Source organism: Heloderma suspectum, chromosome 2 (genome assembly GCF_057233095.1).
Source record: "Heloderma suspectum isolate Gila_16-S chromosome 2, 16-S_ref, whole genome shotgun sequence".
Taxonomy (NCBI): Eukaryota; Metazoa; Chordata; class Lepidosauria; order Squamata; family Helodermatidae; genus Heloderma; species Heloderma suspectum.
This window is the reverse complement of record NC_139459.1, coordinates 404,862,083-404,880,947: the sequence shown is the minus strand read 5'-3', so window position 1 is coordinate 404,880,947 and position 18,865 is coordinate 404,862,083. Positions and strand designations below refer to the sequence as shown.

At 52.3% G+C, this 18,865-nt stretch overlaps 3 protein-coding genes across 4 annotated transcripts in view; 1 reads left to right on the top strand and 2 right to left on the bottom strand.

Annotated features, from left to right (window-relative positions):
• Window positions 1-18,865, bottom strand: part of LOC146356729 (H-2 class II histocompatibility antigen, E-S beta chain-like) — a 122,141-nt gene that overhangs the window by 61,814 nt on the left and 41,462 nt on the right. The gene's annotated exons all lie outside the window — the stretch shown is intronic.
• LOC146356731 (HLA class II histocompatibility antigen, DR alpha chain-like) lies at window positions 1,145-6,478 on the bottom strand. The gene is made up of 4 exons (XM_084831946.1): window positions 6,226-6,478; window positions 4,363-4,618; window positions 2,608-2,891; window positions 1,145-1,278 (listed from the first exon to the last, which is right to left on the bottom strand). Exons 1-4 carry the CDS (start codon window positions 6,242-6,244, stop codon window positions 1,145-1,147), a joined length of 693 nt encoding a protein of 230 aa, XP_084688072.1. The 5' UTR covers window positions 6,245-6,478.
• Window positions 6,099-15,986, top strand: LOC146356730 (HLA class II histocompatibility antigen, DQ beta 2 chain-like). 2 transcript variants are annotated; one of them, XM_084831948.1, is made up of 5 exons: window positions 6,099-6,333; window positions 11,429-11,707; window positions 12,000-12,113; window positions 13,036-13,056; window positions 15,064-15,985. In XM_084831948.1, the coding sequence occupies exons 1-5, from the start codon at window positions 6,243-6,245 to the stop codon at window positions 15,075-15,077; spliced, it is 519 nt and encodes a 172-aa protein (XP_084688074.1). In that variant the 5' UTR covers window positions 6,099-6,242; the 3' UTR covers window positions 15,078-15,985. The 2 variants fall into 2 exon arrangements, with proteins under 2 accessions (XP_084688074.1, XP_084688075.1); XM_084831949.1 differs by lacking the exon at window positions 12,000-12,113 and having other exon boundaries at window positions 13,033-13,056; window positions 15,064-15,986.

Here is an 18,865-nt window from a genome sequence, read left to right as displayed (position 1 = left end):
ATCCCAGGATCTCAGCTGAGCTTCTCTGGGATCAAGAATGTTGCATCCTCAGAGCCCCAGGAAGCAGGAGGAGACAGACAGCCTCTCAGGGCACATCCTCCACCTCTGCTCCCTGGACGGAGTCGTCTCCAGGGTGCAGTCCTTCCCTCTTGGGGAGAAGCGCTGGAGGCACTGGAGTGGAGCCCCCCTCCCCCGGCAGGCAGAAGGCACAAGAAGAGGGTCTCTGCTGTTGAGCAAACCAAAGTTGCTTTGTGCCTGACGGGGCTGGAATTCACACCCCTTGGGGGGCTGTCTCTGGGGCAATGCTCTTGGCACACCATCCTTCCTTCCCCGTTCTGGACCCTCGTCTGTCCTGCTGGCCCTTTTCAAGGTGAGCACGGGGTTTGGGGGAGAAGCCATGTTGCAGAGTGCCAGCAAAGTGCCCCCGCCATTTCTCCAAGCGGATTGAGGAGAGGGAAAGCCTTACCATGGGAGTGGCTTTGCTGAGAAGGGATCCTGGAAGTTCAGGGGAAGGCAGGAGCAGACCTCACCGGAAGGAGCTGGAGCATGGCACCTCCTTCACCTGAGAGGGGAGGAAAGGAGAGGCGTATGAGAACTCTCCCAGACAGAGGCGGACAGATCTCGAAGGAGAAAGACCCTCCGCATCTGAAACAACCGGGCACCACACTTAAGTTGTGGCTTTGACAGCTCTCTCTGCTCCCCCAGGCGCTACACAGATCTTCTTTCATTCCTTTTCTTCACTGACCCATCTACTGTTCCCCCACCCCCATATTTCCTCCTCCCTCTGCCCCTCTTCCGTGGCTTCTTCCCGGCTCATCCTTCTGCTTGGAGTGTCATCATCCCCACCCATTTACACATCTCTTCCCCAGGCTGCCTCCCATGTATGACTGGGCACCACTCTATGTGGGGGCCATGACGACAAACATTTGTTTGTTCAATCAAAACTTACTGGCCTTGCAGGAGAAGGTTGCTAGGCCTCATGAAGGAGAAAAGGGATGGCAGAGATCTGCCCCGTATAGTTCTCCCCATGGTGACAGCATCCCTGGCTTGACAAGGGCGTCGTCCCCTCCCCACTCTATGGGAAGGAATGTGATCCCCGCCCCCGCAGATACACCCATTGAGGCCTTCTGCAGGCAGCTGGAACTCACAGGGCCCCCTGTCGGAAGCTGCCTCCGTTCTGCCGAATCTTAATGCGGAGGGCGGTGCCCACGATGCCCAGAGCCAGGCCACATACCACGTCCTCCGTGGTCTCCGGGAGGGGCTCTGGCATGTTGATGTCTGAGAGCAAGGGCAAGGGGGTCATCAGAAGGACGAAAGAAAACACCCAGACCCTCCTCTGCCTTTTCTGCCCCTGTGATGCTGGATCTGCCATAGACATGACTGGGTCCTTTGCTCCTCACTTGGCCCCATCAGGATGCTGAGAAGCAAGCAAGGGTCCCGGGGCTGAGCCCCACTGAGCTGCCCTTCCGTGGAGCCCCCACAAAAGGGCATCTCCCAGGGGAGCCCGGAGGCCCACATTTCTCAGGCTTCCTTAAGGCTACATGGCCCATTCAGACTGATCTGCTGATCTCTTGTATAGACTTCCCAGCAGCCGCATGATGCAATTTCTAGGCACCTGTTTTTAACAGAGAGGGAGGTATCTCTAAGGTCCATTTCATAGAATCAGAATGGGAGGGTTGGAAGGGGCCTACAAGGCCATCAAGTCCAACCCCCTGCTCAGTGCAGGAATCCAAGTCAGAGCATCCCTGATAGGTGGCTGCCCAGCCTCATCTTGAATGTCTCCAGTGTGGGAGAGCCCGCCACCTCCCTAGGGAATTGGTTCCACCGTCATATTATTCTAACAGTCAGGATGTTTTTCCTGATGTTCAGCCAGAATCTGGCTTCCTGTCACTTGAGCCCATGATTCCGTGTCTGGCACTCTGGGATGATCAAGAAGAGATCCTGGCCTTCCTCTCTGTGACAACCTTTCAAGTACTTCAAGAGCACTATCCTAGCTCCCCTCAGTCTTCTCTTCTCCAGGCTAAACATGCCCAGTTCTTTCAGTCTCTCCTCACAGGGCTTTGTTTCCAGTCCCCTGATCATCTTTGTTGCCCTCCTCTGAACCCGCTCCAGTTTGTCTGCATCCTTCTTCAAGTGTGGTGCCCAGAACTGGACACAGTACTCCAGATGAGGCCTAACCAGTGCTGAGTAGAGGGGAACTAGCACTTCCCGGGATTTGGAAGCTATGCCTCTGTTAATGCAGCCCAAAATGGCATTGGCCTTTTTTGCAGCCACATCACATTGTTGGCTCATATTCAGCTTGTGATCGACAACAATTCCAAGATCCTTCTTGCTTGTAGTGTGGTTGAGTCCATATTCACACATGCATTCCTCAGTATGTGTGGATTTATCCCATGATGACTAAGAGCTGAATGAGTGCACCGCCTCCATGGCAAAGTTTTGCATTTGAAGATCAAAACCCTATGATCTGGGATGGCTGCTCTGTAGCTGTGAAGAACCATTTAATGCGTCCATCATGAAGTGATGGGCATGCCTGTGCGAACACCCCTTCAGCCTGTGCTTCCTTCCCCCCACTCCTTCAAAGAGAGCCCCCCCCCCCCCGCTTACTCCACTCCTTGACCAGGGGCTGATCCAGGCCCCAGTGCGCCACTTGGCAGGAGTAATTGTCGCCCCTGCTTGGGATGAAGGTCAAGTAGGAGAGCTCCTGGAAGGAGTTGTCCTTGTTGGGGCAGAAATCCATCTCTCCCATTCCTTCCATCACCACCTGCCTGTTCTTCAGCCACGTGATGTTCACCACGGAGGGAGAGAAGTCGTTCACCAAGCAGATCAGGATGTTGGGCTCCCCCTCCTCTGCCGGCTTCTCTGGGGACACTGTCGCTTTCGGAGGAACAGGGGGTGGGGAGAAGAGTTTGTGTTTGGGAGAGCCAGATTGCAGGTGAAGTGGTCACAACAGGAGGGCCACCTCCAGCACAGTTCCTCCATCTGTCCCCTGCCTCGATTCCACATTTTCCTGCCTGCATCTTCAGTGGGATTGTGCTGCTGTTCTGCTCTTTCCCTCATTAAGGGATTTTCTACATTAAGAAAAAAGGTCAGGAGAGTCTAAACCCATAGTGTAGATGTGCTCTAGAAACCCCAAATAGTCCACTTTGAGGTCCTTCCAAAGTCTCACCCACAGACCTCCTGAGCGGCTCTGAGTGTACTAAAAATTTTATTTTCTGGTGTTATGGAAAGGTAACAACTCTGAGGACTGTTTACATATATCTCCCCCTTTTTTCTCTCTCTTTTTCTTACTTCCTCTTTTTTATATTAGACATGATATACTGTATAATAAAATTCCTGCTCGTGTGTGTATAGATATGTATACATTCATATATAGATTTAGAAATGACAATAAAATATAGATAGTATAAAATATATTAGTGATTTGTTGTTATTATTATTTCTTATCCTTTTAAAAAAAATTCTTATCCTTTTTTATTATTATTACTATCATTATTATGAGACTTGGATCAGTAATATTTTGGCTGGTTAAATTGTTAAGCTTTACTATTATATGTTAACTGAAGGGCAATATATGGCTATTGGAAATGAATTGTAGGCTTGCTCCCTTGCTATAAGACTGATGATATGATACTGAAATGTAAGGTTGATTATCTATGCTGTACTGAATTGTAATGTTGGCAATATTATAGGTATAATTTTTAAGTAGAATGATATTTGAAGTTTGTGTGTAATGGAGTTTAAATTTAATCCTTTTAAGTAACTTTCTAATATTTTTTCCTTTTTTCTTGCTTTCTTCTTCCTTTTCCTTCTTCTGTTCCCACCCCCCCTTTGTTTTCGTTATTGCTGTGTCCTCCTAAGAATACTGTATTGTTGGAAACTGTAGATAATGACTAGGTTGTTGGTACTGTTTATTTCATTTATAAAGATTTTAAAAAATAGAATAAAAAGTTTTTTGGGTTTTTTTAAAAAAGGAAAGGTAATGACTCTGGTGTTTCAGAAATCATTCTGAGAAATGGGGGCGGACTTCTGCTGCTCAGTGGGTAAGGAAGCTGCCATCATGAGAAGAAGGAGATGTCAGGCCGAACCCCACTCATGGGAGAAGGAGCTGTTGTCTATGGGTTCTATGCTAGGCACATGCTCTAAACAGCTTTCGTTGGTCAGGGTAAACAAAATGATCTTGCTGTCCATCATGTGCTATTTTCTAAGAATTTAGATTTCCCCGGACTAGGCAGGTGGGTTAGAAGGGCATGTGAACATAGATGTGGGATCTGAGCATCAGCTAAGAAGGGAAGAGCAGAGAGTCTGAGGACAGGAGTGAATGAGACCCTGCCACCATACCGCCACTCAGAGCTGGTACCGTTCTCGGCGGGCGTGTAGTTGGAGCGCTTCATGAGGATGTCCAGGTTGGAGCGGAGGACGGTGATGTTGCCCTGGGCGCCCTCAGCCTGGAAGCTGGTGAACTCCTTGAACTCGGGCAGCCTCCAGATGGTCTCTTTCTTCTCCAGGTCCACATGGAAGATCTCATCGTCATCAAACTCGAACATGAACTCCCCAGGCCCCTTGGCGGAGTCATATGTCCTCTGGACAAAGGCCACCTGGGACAGGATGTCCTCCCCTGCAGGGCAGAGATGGAGGGAGGGACCAGGGGGTGAAAGTGGGCAGGAGCAGAGGAGGATGGAACAGAAGGAAGAGGTGCTCCCAGGAAGCTCAGGCGGGTGGGAAATTGCTTGGATTTTATGGCTCCTGGAGACCATAAACCCTCTGTCCAAATTATGAAGATAGTAATTAATAGTACTAATAATTAATAATGTGCTCTCTTTGAGATAGACATAAGACTGGGAAATATGAAAACGGAAAACAAATGCCATAACCTAGCCGTGGAGAAGAAGGGAACACAGAAACTCTAGAAAATAAATACATTCCCCGCTCCCCGAATATCAGCCATGGGAGGCAGCGATCCCGAATACTTGGAAGGAGCAGAACTTGGAGAAATGCAGCTGCCCGCAACATGAGCATCAACCTCGTGGCAGTGAAGCCGTGCCCCCAGCAGCGCATGCGCATCCAGGGCCTGCTGCCCCCCTCCTCCGGATGGGGCTGGGGGAGGAAGTGCCTTGCCGTGAAGGGGGAGATAGTTTGGCTTTCTGCAGGGGGGCGGAGAGGGGAGGGGACCTGGCTGTGCGGCACAAAGTGCACGGAGAGCAATCCAGGTTGCAGGTCATGTAGGAAGAGGAGGCGGGACGGGGAGGCGGAGGGGTGGTGCTGGTATTTTCCTCCCTGCTGAGGCCCCCTTCTGGTCCACCGCAACATGCTGGTGGAGGGTGGGGAGCAGAGAATCCGGGTCCCCCTCAATCCTATGGGTTGCTACTTGGAGCAGCAGGAGGGGTGGCGGGAGGGAAGGCCCTAGAAGCACAGGCTCCTAGAGGTGGACGGGACCTCAGAGGTCACCTAGTCGCTCCCCCCCCCCCCCCCCGCAGCCAGTGCAGGGAATCCACAGTCGCAGCATCCCTGACGGGAGGCCCTCCAGCCTCTCCTTGAAACCCTGAGGAGGGAGAGTCCGGCACTTTCAGGAGCAGCCGGTTCCGCTGCTGAGCAGCGCCTGCTGTCATCAGGTTCTTCCTGAAGTTCAGTCTAAGCTCAGAGGGACTTTGCATGGCAGAAAAGACACCCTCTCTTCCCAGGGTGTTTCTCAAACCGCCACCCCACCTCTAAAGAGAATGCTCCAGGGGCTGACAAAATCCCCGCGGCAGAGCTGATAATTTGACCGGATCCTCCGCCGCAAATGAGGGAGCGGGGCGGGGGTCTCGCTTTCTCTCTGTCTTCGGGATGGAAGTGGGTTGCGTGCACCCCGGGGCGCCCGTCCCCTCCCCTCCCCTCCCCCCCCGAGTGGGCACGAGCTGTCAGCCCTGCGTCTCTTCCGCAACTCCGGCTCTCCCCCCCAAAGCGCCGCCACGCGGGGGGCACGTCAGGAGCGGAGACCAGGTTCCCCCCTGCCCCCGGGGCGAGGAGACGCGGAGGGCCGCGGGCGGCGTGCCGTTCGCGGAGAGCCCGGAGACTGATGACGCTGCTGAGCAGCGAATTCTCACTGGTGCTTCTCTGTGCCTGGGCGGACCTGCGTCTCCGGGACTTTGCAGAAATACTGCTCCCCCCCCTCTCCCTCCCCCTCCCCTTAACAAAACAAAAAGTTTCCCTTCGGGGCCTGGAAGCCGATTTCTCTCTCCCCACCTTGTGGGGCAGCAGCCATGGGGCCGGCCCGGGCTCTCCCAGTGATGATGGTGCTGCTGATGGGGCCGTCCCTGGTCCCTGGTCCCGGAGGAAGAAAAGAGCCCCCAGGTAAGGGTAGATCGGGGGGGGGGCTTGGAGAGAGACCCCCGTATGCCCCTCACCGTCCCAGTGGCGTGCCAAATAAGCCTCCCCGGAGGAGGAGACCCCCTTAAACCCAAAGGCAGGTGGTCCTTGGGGAGAAAAAAGGGGCAAGAGGGATCCAGGGAGCCTCCGAGGCTCAGGGAGGGGTGGGTGGAAAGGGGAGTGGATCTAGGATCCTCGCTCCCCCCGCCCTCGCCTTGCCTATTGCCGCTGGACCCTTTGGAAGGGCGGGGGAGTGAGAGGGAAAGGAGGGCAGGGCAGGGCAGGGGGAGAGAGGCGGCGGCGGCGGCGGCGGCGGGTGCCTGTGCCGAAATGGCGCACTTAGCAGACGGTCCGTGCTGGATCAGGGCAAAGCGGTGCGTCTAGCTGGCCCTCTTTCTCCAAACTGGCCCTCTTTCTCCTAGCTGGCCCTCTTTCTCCAAGCCCCCCCCCCTCCGGGGGGCTCCTGCAGGCTCACAAAGCCCTCGCCCGCCAGCCTGTTCCCCAGAGCTTCGTGGCAGGCTGTGCCTGTTCCGGCGGGGGGGGGGGGGTCGGCTCGGCCACCGGCGCACCCAGAGGAAGCCCGAGAGCGCCCAGGGCTGTCCTGCCCCCCCCCCCCGTCCTGGGAGGCGGGTCCGATCCTGCCCCTTTGCAGCGGCAGTGCAGTGCTGAAATGCCTGCAGCTGTCTTCTGCTTGGAGCAATTGGTTCTTCTCCACCAGGGAAGGCAAAAAAAGAAAGCGCGCGGGGGGGGGGGGTCATAACGAGGCCGGTAGCGGTGATGCCCCCGTGGGCTACAGGCGGGCGCAGGCTCCCTTCTCCCAGCGACGGGGCCAGAAGCTGGGCAGGCCGGGAGGGGCAACAGGCGGCGGCACGCGCGCGGGGCTCCCCTCACTAGGCGGCGCAGCCCCGCCCGTCTTCCCTGGCGGACCCCGCAGTGCTGCCCCGCGCCGCCCTCCTCCCGCAGCCCCCGGCTCCTGCCCCAGCGGAAGACGGAGCGCGCGCCTCCTGGCAGGCGCATCTTCGGCCGGCGGGAGCTCGCCCGCTTCGACAGCGCCCCGGGCCGGAGCGGGGCCGACGCGGCGCGGGCCGAGGAAGACGTCCGCGGCGGGACCAAGACGAGGCCGAGCTGCGGGCTGACACGGGCCGGGCGGAGCGCTGCTGCGGCACACCCGCGGGACGGCCGAGAGGCTGGGCCTGGCGGGCAGGAGAAGCGAGTCTGTCCGGGACGGAGCGGGGGACCCCTCCCCTCCCCTCCCCCCCTGCCCCCTCCCGCTGAACCGGCTTCCTCGCCCTTCTCCTTCGCACCCCCTCCCCTGTCCTCCTTCAACCCCCCAGTGAGTTCCCATGGCAACTCCCCCCCCCCCCCGCACAGGCCAACACCCCACACATCATTTCCAAGGCAGGCAGCCCAATGCTTCTCCTTTAATGTGCGCTTTAGTAAGACTAGGAGAAGATCCTGACAGCACAGAATCATAACTCACGTGCTCTGAGGACTGCAAAATACAGTGGCTAGTAACAATAATAACAATACTACAACTACTACTACAATAATAATAATAATGGGGCAGCGGAGGCTCCTTTATCCAGTCACTTCTAAAAAGTTACCGTATATTAAGAAAACAGAGGTTCATAAAAAGATTTCACTCAAATGCATGAAAGCTCATCAATCAATCCACCTTTATTTACAGTCGACAGACCATTAAATATACTGCATCATATTAAATATACTGCATCCTTGTGTCAGGGTAGACACTGAGCCCATAGAATCCCAGAGAAGTTCTGATGCTGAGGAAGAGCGGTCGCTCCTGGGAGAGGGGCGCACTCCTCTTTCCCAGGGCCCACAGCTGACGGAGATTCCTCCCACCCACATTCCTAGTTTAGTTAGCAGTCCAGGGAGTGACCGAGCACAGATAGCAGACTGGGTGGATGCGCGACGCAGATGCAGAGAGTGGCGCCAGATGGAGGGCACCGAGAGAAGCGTAGTGCCCGGTTGGCGCGCACTCAATCGGCTGTGCCCCGGGGATCCAAGGGAAAAGGGGAGGGATTCTCCCTAGTCCTTAAATACAGGGGTCTGCCAGTAATTGCCTTTCAAACGGGGACCAACTGTTCCAACTTAGGGCATAGGGATGCTGCTGCTCAGATCTAGTTGCTACCTGTAGAGTTGTTAAGTTATAAAAGAAGAATAAAGCTTTAAAAAGAATCCCTTTGTCTGTGTCTGGACTTGGCTACTGGATTAGACTGAGAGAGACCTCCAAAAAGCCCTTGACACCTAGAGTAATCAAGGAACTGGCAGAAGAACTCTCAGAACCGCTGTCTATTCTCTTTGAGAAATCATGGAGGACCGGGGAAGTGCCAGATGACTGGAGGAGGGCTAACGTCCCTCTCTTCAAAAAGGGCAAAAAGGAGGAACCTGGGAACTACAGACCAGTCAGTCTGACATCAATCCCAGGGAACATTCTGGAGCAGATGATAAAGGAATCCATCTGGAAGCACCTTGACAACAATGCCGTGATTACTCGAAGCCAACGTGGATTTGTCAAGAACAAGTCCTGCCAGACAAATCTGATCTCATTTTTGGATCAAGTCACCTCCCTTGTGGACCGGGGGAATGCTGTAGACATCATATACCTCGACTTCAGCAAAGCTTTCAACAAAGTGCCTCATGATATCCTGATGAGCAAACTAGCTCAAAGTGGGCTAGATGAAACAACGATCCGGTGGATCCACAGTTGGCTACAGAATCGGACTCAAAGAGTGCTTATCAATGGGACCTGTTCAAACTGGGGAGAGGTAACGAGTGGGGTACCGCAGGGCTCAGTCCTGGGCCCAGTGCTCTTCAACGTTTTTAATGACTTGGAGGAGGAGGTGCAGGGAATGCTGATCAGATTTGCAGATGACAAAAAATTGGGTGGGATAGCTAATACCCTGGAAGACAGAAACAAAACTCAAAGTGATCTTGATAGACTGGAGTGCTGGGCAGAAAACAACAAAATGACATTTAATAGGGACAAATGCCAAGTTCTGCACCTCGGAAAAAGAAACCAAATGCACAGTTACAACATGGGGGATATGTGGCTCAACAACACTACAAGCAAGAAGGATCTTGGAACTGTTGTCGATCACAAGCTGAAGATGAGCCAACAATGTGATGTGGCTGCAAAAAAGGCAAATGCTATTTTGGGCTGCATTAATAGAAGCATAGCTTCCAAATCCCGGGAAGTACTAGTCCCCCTCTACTCAGCACTAGTTAGGCCTCATCTGGAGTACTGTGTCCAGTTCTGGGCACCACACTTGAAGAAGGATGCAGACAAACTGGAGAGGGTTCAGAGGAGGACAACAAAGATGATCAGGGGACTCGAAACAAAGCCCTATGAGGAGAGACTGAAAGAACTGGGCATGTTCAGCCTTGAGAAGAGAAGACTGAGGGGAGATATGATAGCGCTCTTCAAGTACTTGAAAAGTTGTCACAAAGAGGAAGGCCAGGATCTCTTCTGGAACATCCCAGAGTGCAGGACACGGAATAATGGGCTCAAGTGACAGGAAGCCAGATTCCGGCTGAACATCAGGAAAAACGTCCTGACTGTAAGAGCAATATGACAATGGAACCAGTTACCCGGCGAGGTGGTGGGCTCTCCCACACTGGAGGCGTTCAAGACGAGGCTGGACAGCCCCCTGTCAGGGATGCTCTGACTTGGATTCCTGCATTGAGCAGCGGGTTGGACTCGATGGCCTTGTAAGCCCCTCCAACCCTACTATTCTATGATTCTATGATACATGTATTACTAAATATATACTAGTAAAAGGGAGGGATACAAATTCCAAAAAAAAAACCCGAAATGTTAAATTTGTCTCCACAAGGAGTATAAATGAAAGCTTATCATATAACAAATGAATGGGTTAGAAAATTGGGACGATATTCTCTGCTATGCTTTTATCTTCCAGTTTCATAGGTAAATTCTGACAGGGAAAGGTTAATTGTTAATCAGTATTTAGGCTGCAATCCAATACCCATTTTTCTGCGAGTAAGCCCCATTGAACCCAGTGGGACTTACGTCTGAGTAGACATGCACTGGATTGCACTGTGATTGACTGGAATACAGTCAAAGAAGACAGAAATTGATTTATTTCCTGGTTTTAAAAAATACAAATATTGACACAAGTGCGGGAATGACAACATTAAATGTGACTTTAAAAAAGAAATTAAACAAATCAAGGACACCGAACATAGCGGCTCAAGACAGCAGTGAAAGACCTTTATAAGGATTAAGGTCCGTTCTGGAATGTCTCTTCATAAAGTAAACCAAAGTTGTCCAACACGTCTCAAAGGGATCCCAGTGTTGTGTACAGTCTTCGAAATGAGCAAAGTGGGGGGGGAGTCCTGCCTTGAGTGCAAAATGCCACATCCTTTGAAGCTATTCCTTGACTCTTGATCCATTGGTTCTATGAACTGAGTCCATTTCTCAAGTTATTATCTCACTATTTTCAAGAAAATCCTCAGTTATTCTCCAAAAGTTTATTCTTGTTTTCCAGGTTGAAGAAAAAGCAGACATCACAGTATTTAACAACACACACATAAAGATAAAGATAATAGAAGGTGTGTAAAAAATACTAGACCAGAATGTCTATCCTGAGCCCACTTACCTGGAAGCCCCTTTGAACTCAATGGGACTTAGAAATGTCTAAGATGGCACTGTAGGACAAATATTTTAAGATCATGGGAATAGATATATAAAAAGTTCCCAGAGCAGCTTACAATCAGTCAGAAAACAAAGCAGCCCATGCCCAGAGGTTTATAATCTAGAAAGACATGACACAAAAGGAAAAAAGGATGGGGAGGGAAGAGGAAGAAATTAAGCAGACTTCCTTGCATGTCCCACTTGTCTTAGCCCTCATGGCCCCTCAGTAGCCTTCCACAAAGCAGTAGTTGGGTTGTAATCATAAAAAGAAATGGGGCTGCTTCTTCCCCCTCTTTTGAATTTGAGCACCGCAAATCAGCTGGGAGCAGGCTAACATGTTCCTTTTTCCTGTTCTGTCTCAGCTTCCCTGTGTCTCTCACAAATGTCCTTCTTCTTTCCTTCCAGCTTCACCCACAGTCACCATCTCCCCCACCAAGGAAGACCCTGTCTCCCCCCACACCGTGCTGCTTTGCACAGTGACAGCATTTTACCCCCTGGAGATCGAGATCAAGTGGCTGAAGAACGGGCAGGAGAAGGAAGGGGTCGGCTACGGGGAAGAGCTCCACAATGGAGACTGGACATACCAGACCCAGGTGATGCTGGAGATGACGCCCGAACGGGGAGACATCTACACCTGCCAGGTGGAGCAGGCCAGCCTGGAGACGCCCATCACCATGCACTGGGGTATGAGCCTCCCTCCATCCCCTTTCCCCTGGAGACTCAATCCTGCAAATGGGGTGGGAATTCCTCATTCCTGTGTTTCTCCTGGTCAGGCTGCAGAAAGGCCCCCACACTTTGCCCCCTTCTCCAAGGTGTTCGTAGTGAGAGGCAAGGTTTTGAGCTCTGCCTTGTTGATGATCACATATAGTCATTGTGCCTGAATATCATTCTAGCAGTATCAGAGGCAGTATGTTGGGGCACGGTGGGGGGGCTGCTGCGCTCCTGTCCTGGGAACAGGATGCTTCTCCTTCCACAGAGCCATGGATGTCGGACTCTGCCAGGAGCAAAGTGTGGACAGGGGTTGTGGGGGCCATGCTGGGCGTGGTCTTTGTGGCCGTGGGACTCGCCCACTATCTGAAGAGCAAGAAAGGTAATCAAGTGTCTGTGTGTGTATGAGAGAGAGAGAAATGGGTGGCACCAGAGGGACCTGGTGGGGAGGGGATCAAATAAATTGGGGTGGGGGTTGCCTGCTCTCTCCCATTCCTCACCTCCAGCAGAAGCTATGCAGGAATCTCCCAGCTTCTGCTCCCCCAGGATCCCCCTGGATGAGACCCTTCTAAAAGGCTGGGGCTGATCCAGTGTGAGTGACCGCTCTCCTCCTAGCACAGTGGGTAAGAGACGGAGGGATGAATCAGGAAGTCCTCAGTTTGAATCTCGCCTCTTCCATGAACCCACCAGGTGTCCTTGGGCAAGCCACTCTTTCTCAGCCTCCATCCCCCACCTGCAGTATGTGGGACAATGACACTGGCATACCTTATAGGGTTGTTGTTGTCAGGTTTAGAACACTTGAAAGCACGATCAAAATGTTTAGCATTATTACTGCCTGCTGTGACTGGCCATGGCTCTCCAGGGCCTTGGGCAGAGAGAGAAGGGTCTCTCCCATCATCTCCTCCCTGGTGTTCTCTCTTAACTGGAGATGCCAGGATTGAACCTGGGGGGAACTTCTGCATGCAAAGCATGAGTGAGCCACAGCCCCTCCTCTCCCCAATATTCTCTTGCTGAGAGCTGCACAGATTCTGCACTGGTTCTCAGGGGAGTTTCTGACCCCAGGACAGGACAACAGGAGGCCTCTGAGGACGGCTTGCTTAGAAAGATCCCCCTCAGGGAGAGGTCAGTTCAGCTGCTGGGTCAGGAAGGCAGGTTGTGTTTTGCAATACTGGATTTTGGGTGGGCAGAGAAAAGAGGCAGGGGAGGTTTGTGCTTTGAGGGGCAGCTCATGGTGGAGGGAAGGAGGGGTGTAGTTTTCTTCCCCCATGGATTTAACGGTATCTACCTCTCTGTTTCTTTAGCAGCGTCCATCCAACAACCTGCAGGTAAGGTCACAAGTCCCAATTCCTTGTACTTATTTTTCATAGAATCATAGGGTTGGAAGGGGCCTACAAGACCATCGAGTCCAACCCCCTGCTTAATGCAGGAATCCAAGCCAGAGCATCCCTGACAGATGGCTGTCCAGCCTCGTCTTGAACGCCTCCAGTGTGGGAGAGCCCACCGCCTCCCCAGGTCATGGGTTCCATTGTCGTATTGCTCTAACAGTATTGCTTCCTGATGTTCAGACTTCAGCAAAGCTTTCGAGAAAGTGCCCCATGATATCCTGATGAGCAAACTAGCTCGAAGTGGGCTAGATGGAACAACGATGCAGTGGATCCACAGTTGGCTACAGAATCGGACTCAAAGAGTGCTTCTCAATGGGACCTTCTCAAGCTGGGGAGAGGTAACGAGTGGGGTACCGCAGGGCTCAGTCCTGGGCCCAGTGCTCTTCAACATTTGTATTAATGACTTGGAGGAGGAGGTGCAGGGAATGCTGATCAAAGCTGCAGATGACACAAAATTGGGAGGGATAGCTAATACCCTGGAAGACAGAAACAAGGTTCAAAGTGATCTTGATAGACTGGAGTGCTGGGCAGAAAACCACAGAATGAAATTGAATAGGGATAAATGCCCAGTTCTGCACCTAGGAAAAAGAAACCAAATGCACAGTTACAAGATGGGGGATACATGGCTCAACAACACTACAAGCGAGAAAGATCTTGGAATGGTTGTCGATCACAAGCTGAATATGAGCCAACAATGTGATATGGCTGCAAAAAAGGCCAATGCCATTTTGGGCTGCATTAATAGAAGCATAGCTTCCAAATCCCGGGAAGTACTAGCTCCCCTCTACTCAGCACTGGTCAGGCCTCATCTGGAGTACTGTGTCCAGTTCTGTGCATGGCACTTTAAGAAGGATGCAGACAAACTGGAGAGGGTTCAGAGGAGGGCAACAAAGATGATCAAGGGACTGGAAACAAAGCCCTATGAAGAGAGTCTGAACTGGGCATGTTTAGCCTTGAGAAGAGAAGCCTGAGGGGAGATAAGATAGCACTCTTCAAGTACTTGAAAGGTTGTCACAGAGAAGAAGGCCAGGATCTCTTCTCAGTCATCCCAGAATACAGGACACGGAAGAATGGGCTCAAGTGACAGGAAACCAGATTCTGGCTGAACATCAGGAAGCAATGCTGTTAGAGCACTACGACAATGGAGCCAATTCCCTGGGGAGGTGGTGGGCTTTCCCACACTGGAGGCCTTCAAGACGAGGCTGGACAGCCATCTGTCAGGGATGTTCTGACTTGGATTCCTGCACTGATCAGAGGGTTGGACTCGATGGTCTTGTAGGCCCCTTCCAACCCTACTATTCTATGATTCTATGATTGTATTACAAGCCAGATTAATAACAAGGCAGTTAGGGGAGGTATATGGATACAGAGGGGGCAGGGGAATCCAATCAGAGAGGCCCAAAGGCACTGGAATGCAAGGGGTGCTTTGAGCAAAATTCTCATGCATGTAAGATATGCACAGTGACAATTCACATCCAAGAGAAACTGAGATCATACAGCCTTCCTAGTTTTGCTATGTTAACACTTCCAAAGTTGCAGATACATCCCTGGTCTCAATTAAGCCCTAAATGCATAAAATCAAACTTGCTGATCATTCTAAGTCAGCCATTTTATTCCAGAGCCTCCCTTTACACCTGGATTGTCAAAATGTGACAACCTTTGGGCCAGCAGGAGAGCGCCCAAGGAGCCTAACGTGGTGGTTCTCCTCACTGGGCTGCAACCCCCTGCCCTTTCTGGCATCCCATTCTGGAACATCCATCAGCCCTTTTGAGTGGGAGGGGGTGAGGGGCTGCATTGGCCAGGGGGTGAATGGGAAAGCCCCTGGGTGAGTCGATATTCCCGAACCATCTTTTTTTCTTGCACCCCATCTCAATATGTAGGTTCCCATGCATTTATGTATTTTACTATGCAGGTTCCTTTTCTTCTCCCCCCTATTCTCCCTCCCAGCACTCATCAACTAATCCTTCCAGCTCTGACTCCCAACATGGAGAACAGCTCTTTCCAGAGCTACTGGAGCTCTTTCTTTTACTGCTTTCCTTGGAAGATGCAGAACGGAGGGGGGTGAGGAAAAAAGCGAAACTGCAGCCTGGACCTCCTGCTGCTGCCACCTCCCAGCACTGGCTGGCTTCTCCTGTTGCTGTTTGTTTGGGGGGTTGAGGGGAGAGGGGAGGGTGTTTCATCCTGCAAAATCTTAAAATTTGTTTCTGTGTTGCCGGGGGGGGGGGGGGAGATGAGATGCAGATTAATCCTGCCACGTGCTGAGAAGATCCTTATCCTTCCCGGGATTTCTGATCAGGAGCAGAACATTGGTCAGGTTCTCCTCCTCACTGGGCAGAATCACACAGTTGACCCCCTTCCCAGATGTGGAGGACATTCAGTCTGGGGTCAGGTGTCTCAGTTTACCCAGAACTGCTGCATCTGTCCTGTTAGGCGTCCTTAAAAGCATCACTAAAACAGTCAAGTGGATTCCTCTCTGAGTTGATTTACTGCCAATTAAAACTGCTGTTTCCTGTTGCTTGAGCAGCAGGAAATCGCAAGATATAGTTGAATGGCACTGAAAAATTAACCATTTACTTTTAGGGGAGGGGGTGTAGCTCCATGGTACAGCCCTCACTTTGCACGTAGTAAGTCCCAGTTTGAATCGCCAACACCATCTCCAGGCAAGGCTGGGAAAGCCCCCCCCCCCCCGCCTGAACCCCTGGAGAGCAGCTGCCAGTCAGTGCAGAGCACAAGTAGGGATTTTGTAAAACTTTATTATACAAACTAAGAAACAAAGTACAACCAAAGTACATCATTACACAGTCACGACACAGTCTAAAGTACTGCATGGATCTTATCCATAATATTAAACATAAAACCACAATCTTTTAACCATCCATGTCAAGTTGTCTTATTGAACACTACCACGGGGAAACTAGGGATGTACAAAACGACTTACCTGTTTCATTTCGTGACATCCGCGGTGGCGGGGAGGCACTCCATCCTTCCCCCCGAGATCTTGGCCAGCCAGCTCTGCTCTGCGGCAACTCCACAGAGCTACCGGCCGGGGCTGCCCGCAGCGACATCCGGCCGCTGCTGTGCTGCACAGGGACGCAAATGGCGGCCACCGTAGCCGCCGCCATTTGCGTCCCTTTTTTTTCCCGTGATAGGCTACATAAATATTTACGTACCCTATCACGGCCTCTGCAGGGACACAAATGGTGTCCCTGCATTAGCTGTGATAGGCTACGTAAGTATTTACGTAGCCTATCACAGGAAAAATGCGGCTGCCATCGCAAAGCAGCATGAACAGCACCAGGTAGGTGCTCTGTTTCGCGTGCCTTTCGTGGGGGGGGGGCTTCATTCCACCACGGATTTCGGGGGACCGAATGCACTGGCATTCAGCCTCACTGAGATCCGTGGCAGAATTCTCCGCCATCCCTAGGGGAAACATGGGTGAGTGGAGGGGGGAAAAGAGGTAAGGACTGATTGATATGCATGATGAAAAGGAAAGGAACTGTACCCCATCAAAGCTCTGCAAGGCAAGTAGGACTAGGGATGTCATGGGCGTCCGATTCAGTCTGGGAATCTGGCGGACCTGCTCCTGCCCACACCCCCAAGCCCCGCTCGCTGAGCCCCTGCTCGCCCCCTGCTTGTGCTTGACAAATGGCCTGCACTTACCCTGGCAGCCTTGTTGAGCTTTGCAATCACCATTTTCTGAGAAATAAAATAGCGATTGCAAAAATGCACAAATTTGCACACATGCGAAAATGTGCATTCTGTGAATGTGCATATTTGCATGTGCAAAGATGCACATTTTGTGAATGTGCATATTTGTGTGTGTGCAAAAATGCATATTTTATGAAAAATGGACTTTTTCATGCACACACTAATGTGTGCCTTCCCAAAAATGCACATTTTGCACATGAGATTATGCGCATTTGCAAAATGCACATTTTCGCACATACAAAAATGTGTATTTTTGTGATCACCCTTTTGTTTTAGAAATGGCAACCGTGGAGCTTGATGAGTCTGCTGGGGTGAGTGCGGGCTGCTCACTGAGAGTGGGAGGGGCTCGAGTGCAGTTCGGGGACCGGCAAGAGGGGGCAGAGGCTAGGCAGGAGTCTGGAGAACTGGGATGGGGGTGAGTTCACACATCCCTGAACTGTAGGACCAATTAACATTCAGGCCCCCTCCCCACCCTCTGTGGCCTCTCAAAGCCTTCAATGGGGACTGGCTGTGGGAACTGCGGGGCGGAGTCATGGCGGAGGGGCTGTGGAGGTGGGGGAAGAGAACTTGATTTCGGGATGGTAGAGGGATCAGGCGGGCTTTTCTCAAAGGGGGTCTTCTCTGCAATCCACAGCGATGGGGAGGAGCCCGAGAAGGGGATGGACGCCCCCAACGGCCCACCTTATTTATGTATTAATTTAGTTATTTATCTCTATACCTCCCAATAGCCGAAGCTCTCTGGGCGGTTCGCAAAAATTAAAACCAAACGGCACACAATAAAACAATATAAAATATATAGAACATTAAAAACTACCCTGGCCCTTGGGAGAGACGCCTCTTCCTTTCCTCTCCGCCATCACTTGCCTGCCTGGCCCTGGCAGGACCCTCCTGCACTCACCCCGTCGCGAGTGGGCAAGAGGCCCCAAGACCATGTCGTAGTTCTGCCGGCAGAAGGTCCCCCTCCCTCCCCCCACTGCCCCCCTTCAATCCCCCCTCCCGCCCGGAAAGACTCACCTTTCCTGCCAACCACGCGCCCTCGCTAAGCCATCCTGTAGTTGTGCCAGCAGAAGTACTCCACCGAGGCCCTCTTGTCCTGCATGGAGCCCTTGCGGCTGTTCCATCCCTTGGCCGTGGGCGCCCCCAGCAGCGTGACAGCCTCGAACTCCCCACAGTCACTGTCGAAGCGGACCAGGTCCTGCCGGTCGTAGATGTACCTGTGCAGGAAGCATACCTGCACCTGCTGCCCTGCCCCGTGACTGAAGCGGCACTCGTCCGTCTCCTGGGCCAGGAAATGGGGGGCTGTAGGAGGGGGGAGAGGAAGAACCCTGGGAGCATGAGAAGAAGTGGGTGGGGAGAGCCGCCCCCTCCCTCTGCACCATGGGGAAGACCCTCTGGCTGGTTTGTGCAGCATGGTCCTCCCTTGGCTGGGCCTTGCCCAGGCTCCAGCCACCCTGGCACCTCCACTCTGGCTCCCAGGATTCACTTTGAAAAAGTCAAGTCGCTAGCCCTTGCTGAGCCAGGGGGGAAAGGGCGAAATGGGCAAGCAGGCCCCCTCCTGCCCAACCATTTTGCAAGAAACAAGCCTGATCCCGCCTCTCAGTACCTTTAGCCAATTTAGCCAGTCACAACTTCGACTGGGAAACAGAGAAAATGTTACACTAACACATGCGCACCGTCTGAAAAGGGGCTTCCTGGTTCCCTATGAATCTTTTTTTTTTACTGGTCTTCTCTGAGTTAGACTAATTGCTCCCAAAGAAAACAACTTCAGAAGTTTCACAGTGTCACCGTTGCTGCCATCAGGCTGCAGCAGATCCAGCTGCACAGACTGCGGAGACGAGGACGCCCCAGCCCGTTCTTTCCCCGGTGCCTCGTTTCAGATTAGAAGCTCTTTGGGGCAGGGACCTGCCCTCCAGGACTCTCAAAGGCCCCAGACACACTGAGGAGGCTGCATTGACACTTATATGGAGGATATCCAACAAGCAACTCCCCCCACTCCACACTGCACACCACGACACACACCCACACACACCCCACCCAGAAC

Coding starts and splice junctions, on each gene's coding strand:
- LOC146356730 (XM_084831948.1), top strand. CDS start 6,243: ATGGGGCCGGCCCGGGCTCTCCCAGTGATGATGGTGCTGCTGATGGGG. Junction 6,334..11,428: donor AGGAAGAAAAGAGCCCCCAG/GTAAGGGTAGAT, acceptor CTTTCCTTCCAG/CTTCACCCACAGTCACCATC. Junction 12,114..13,035: donor CTATCTGAAGAGCAAGAAAG/GTAATCAAGTGT, acceptor TTTCTTTAGCAG/CGTCCATCCAACAACCTGCA.
- LOC146356731 (XM_084831946.1), bottom strand. Junction 2,892..4,362: donor AACTACACGCCCGCCGAGAA/CGGTACCAGCTC, acceptor CTCCCCACCCCC/TGTTCCTCCGAAAGCGACAG. Junction 1,279..2,607: donor GCCCCTGGTCAAGGAGTGGA/GTAAGCGGGGGG, acceptor CCTTGCTCTCAG/ACATCAACATGCCAGAGCCC.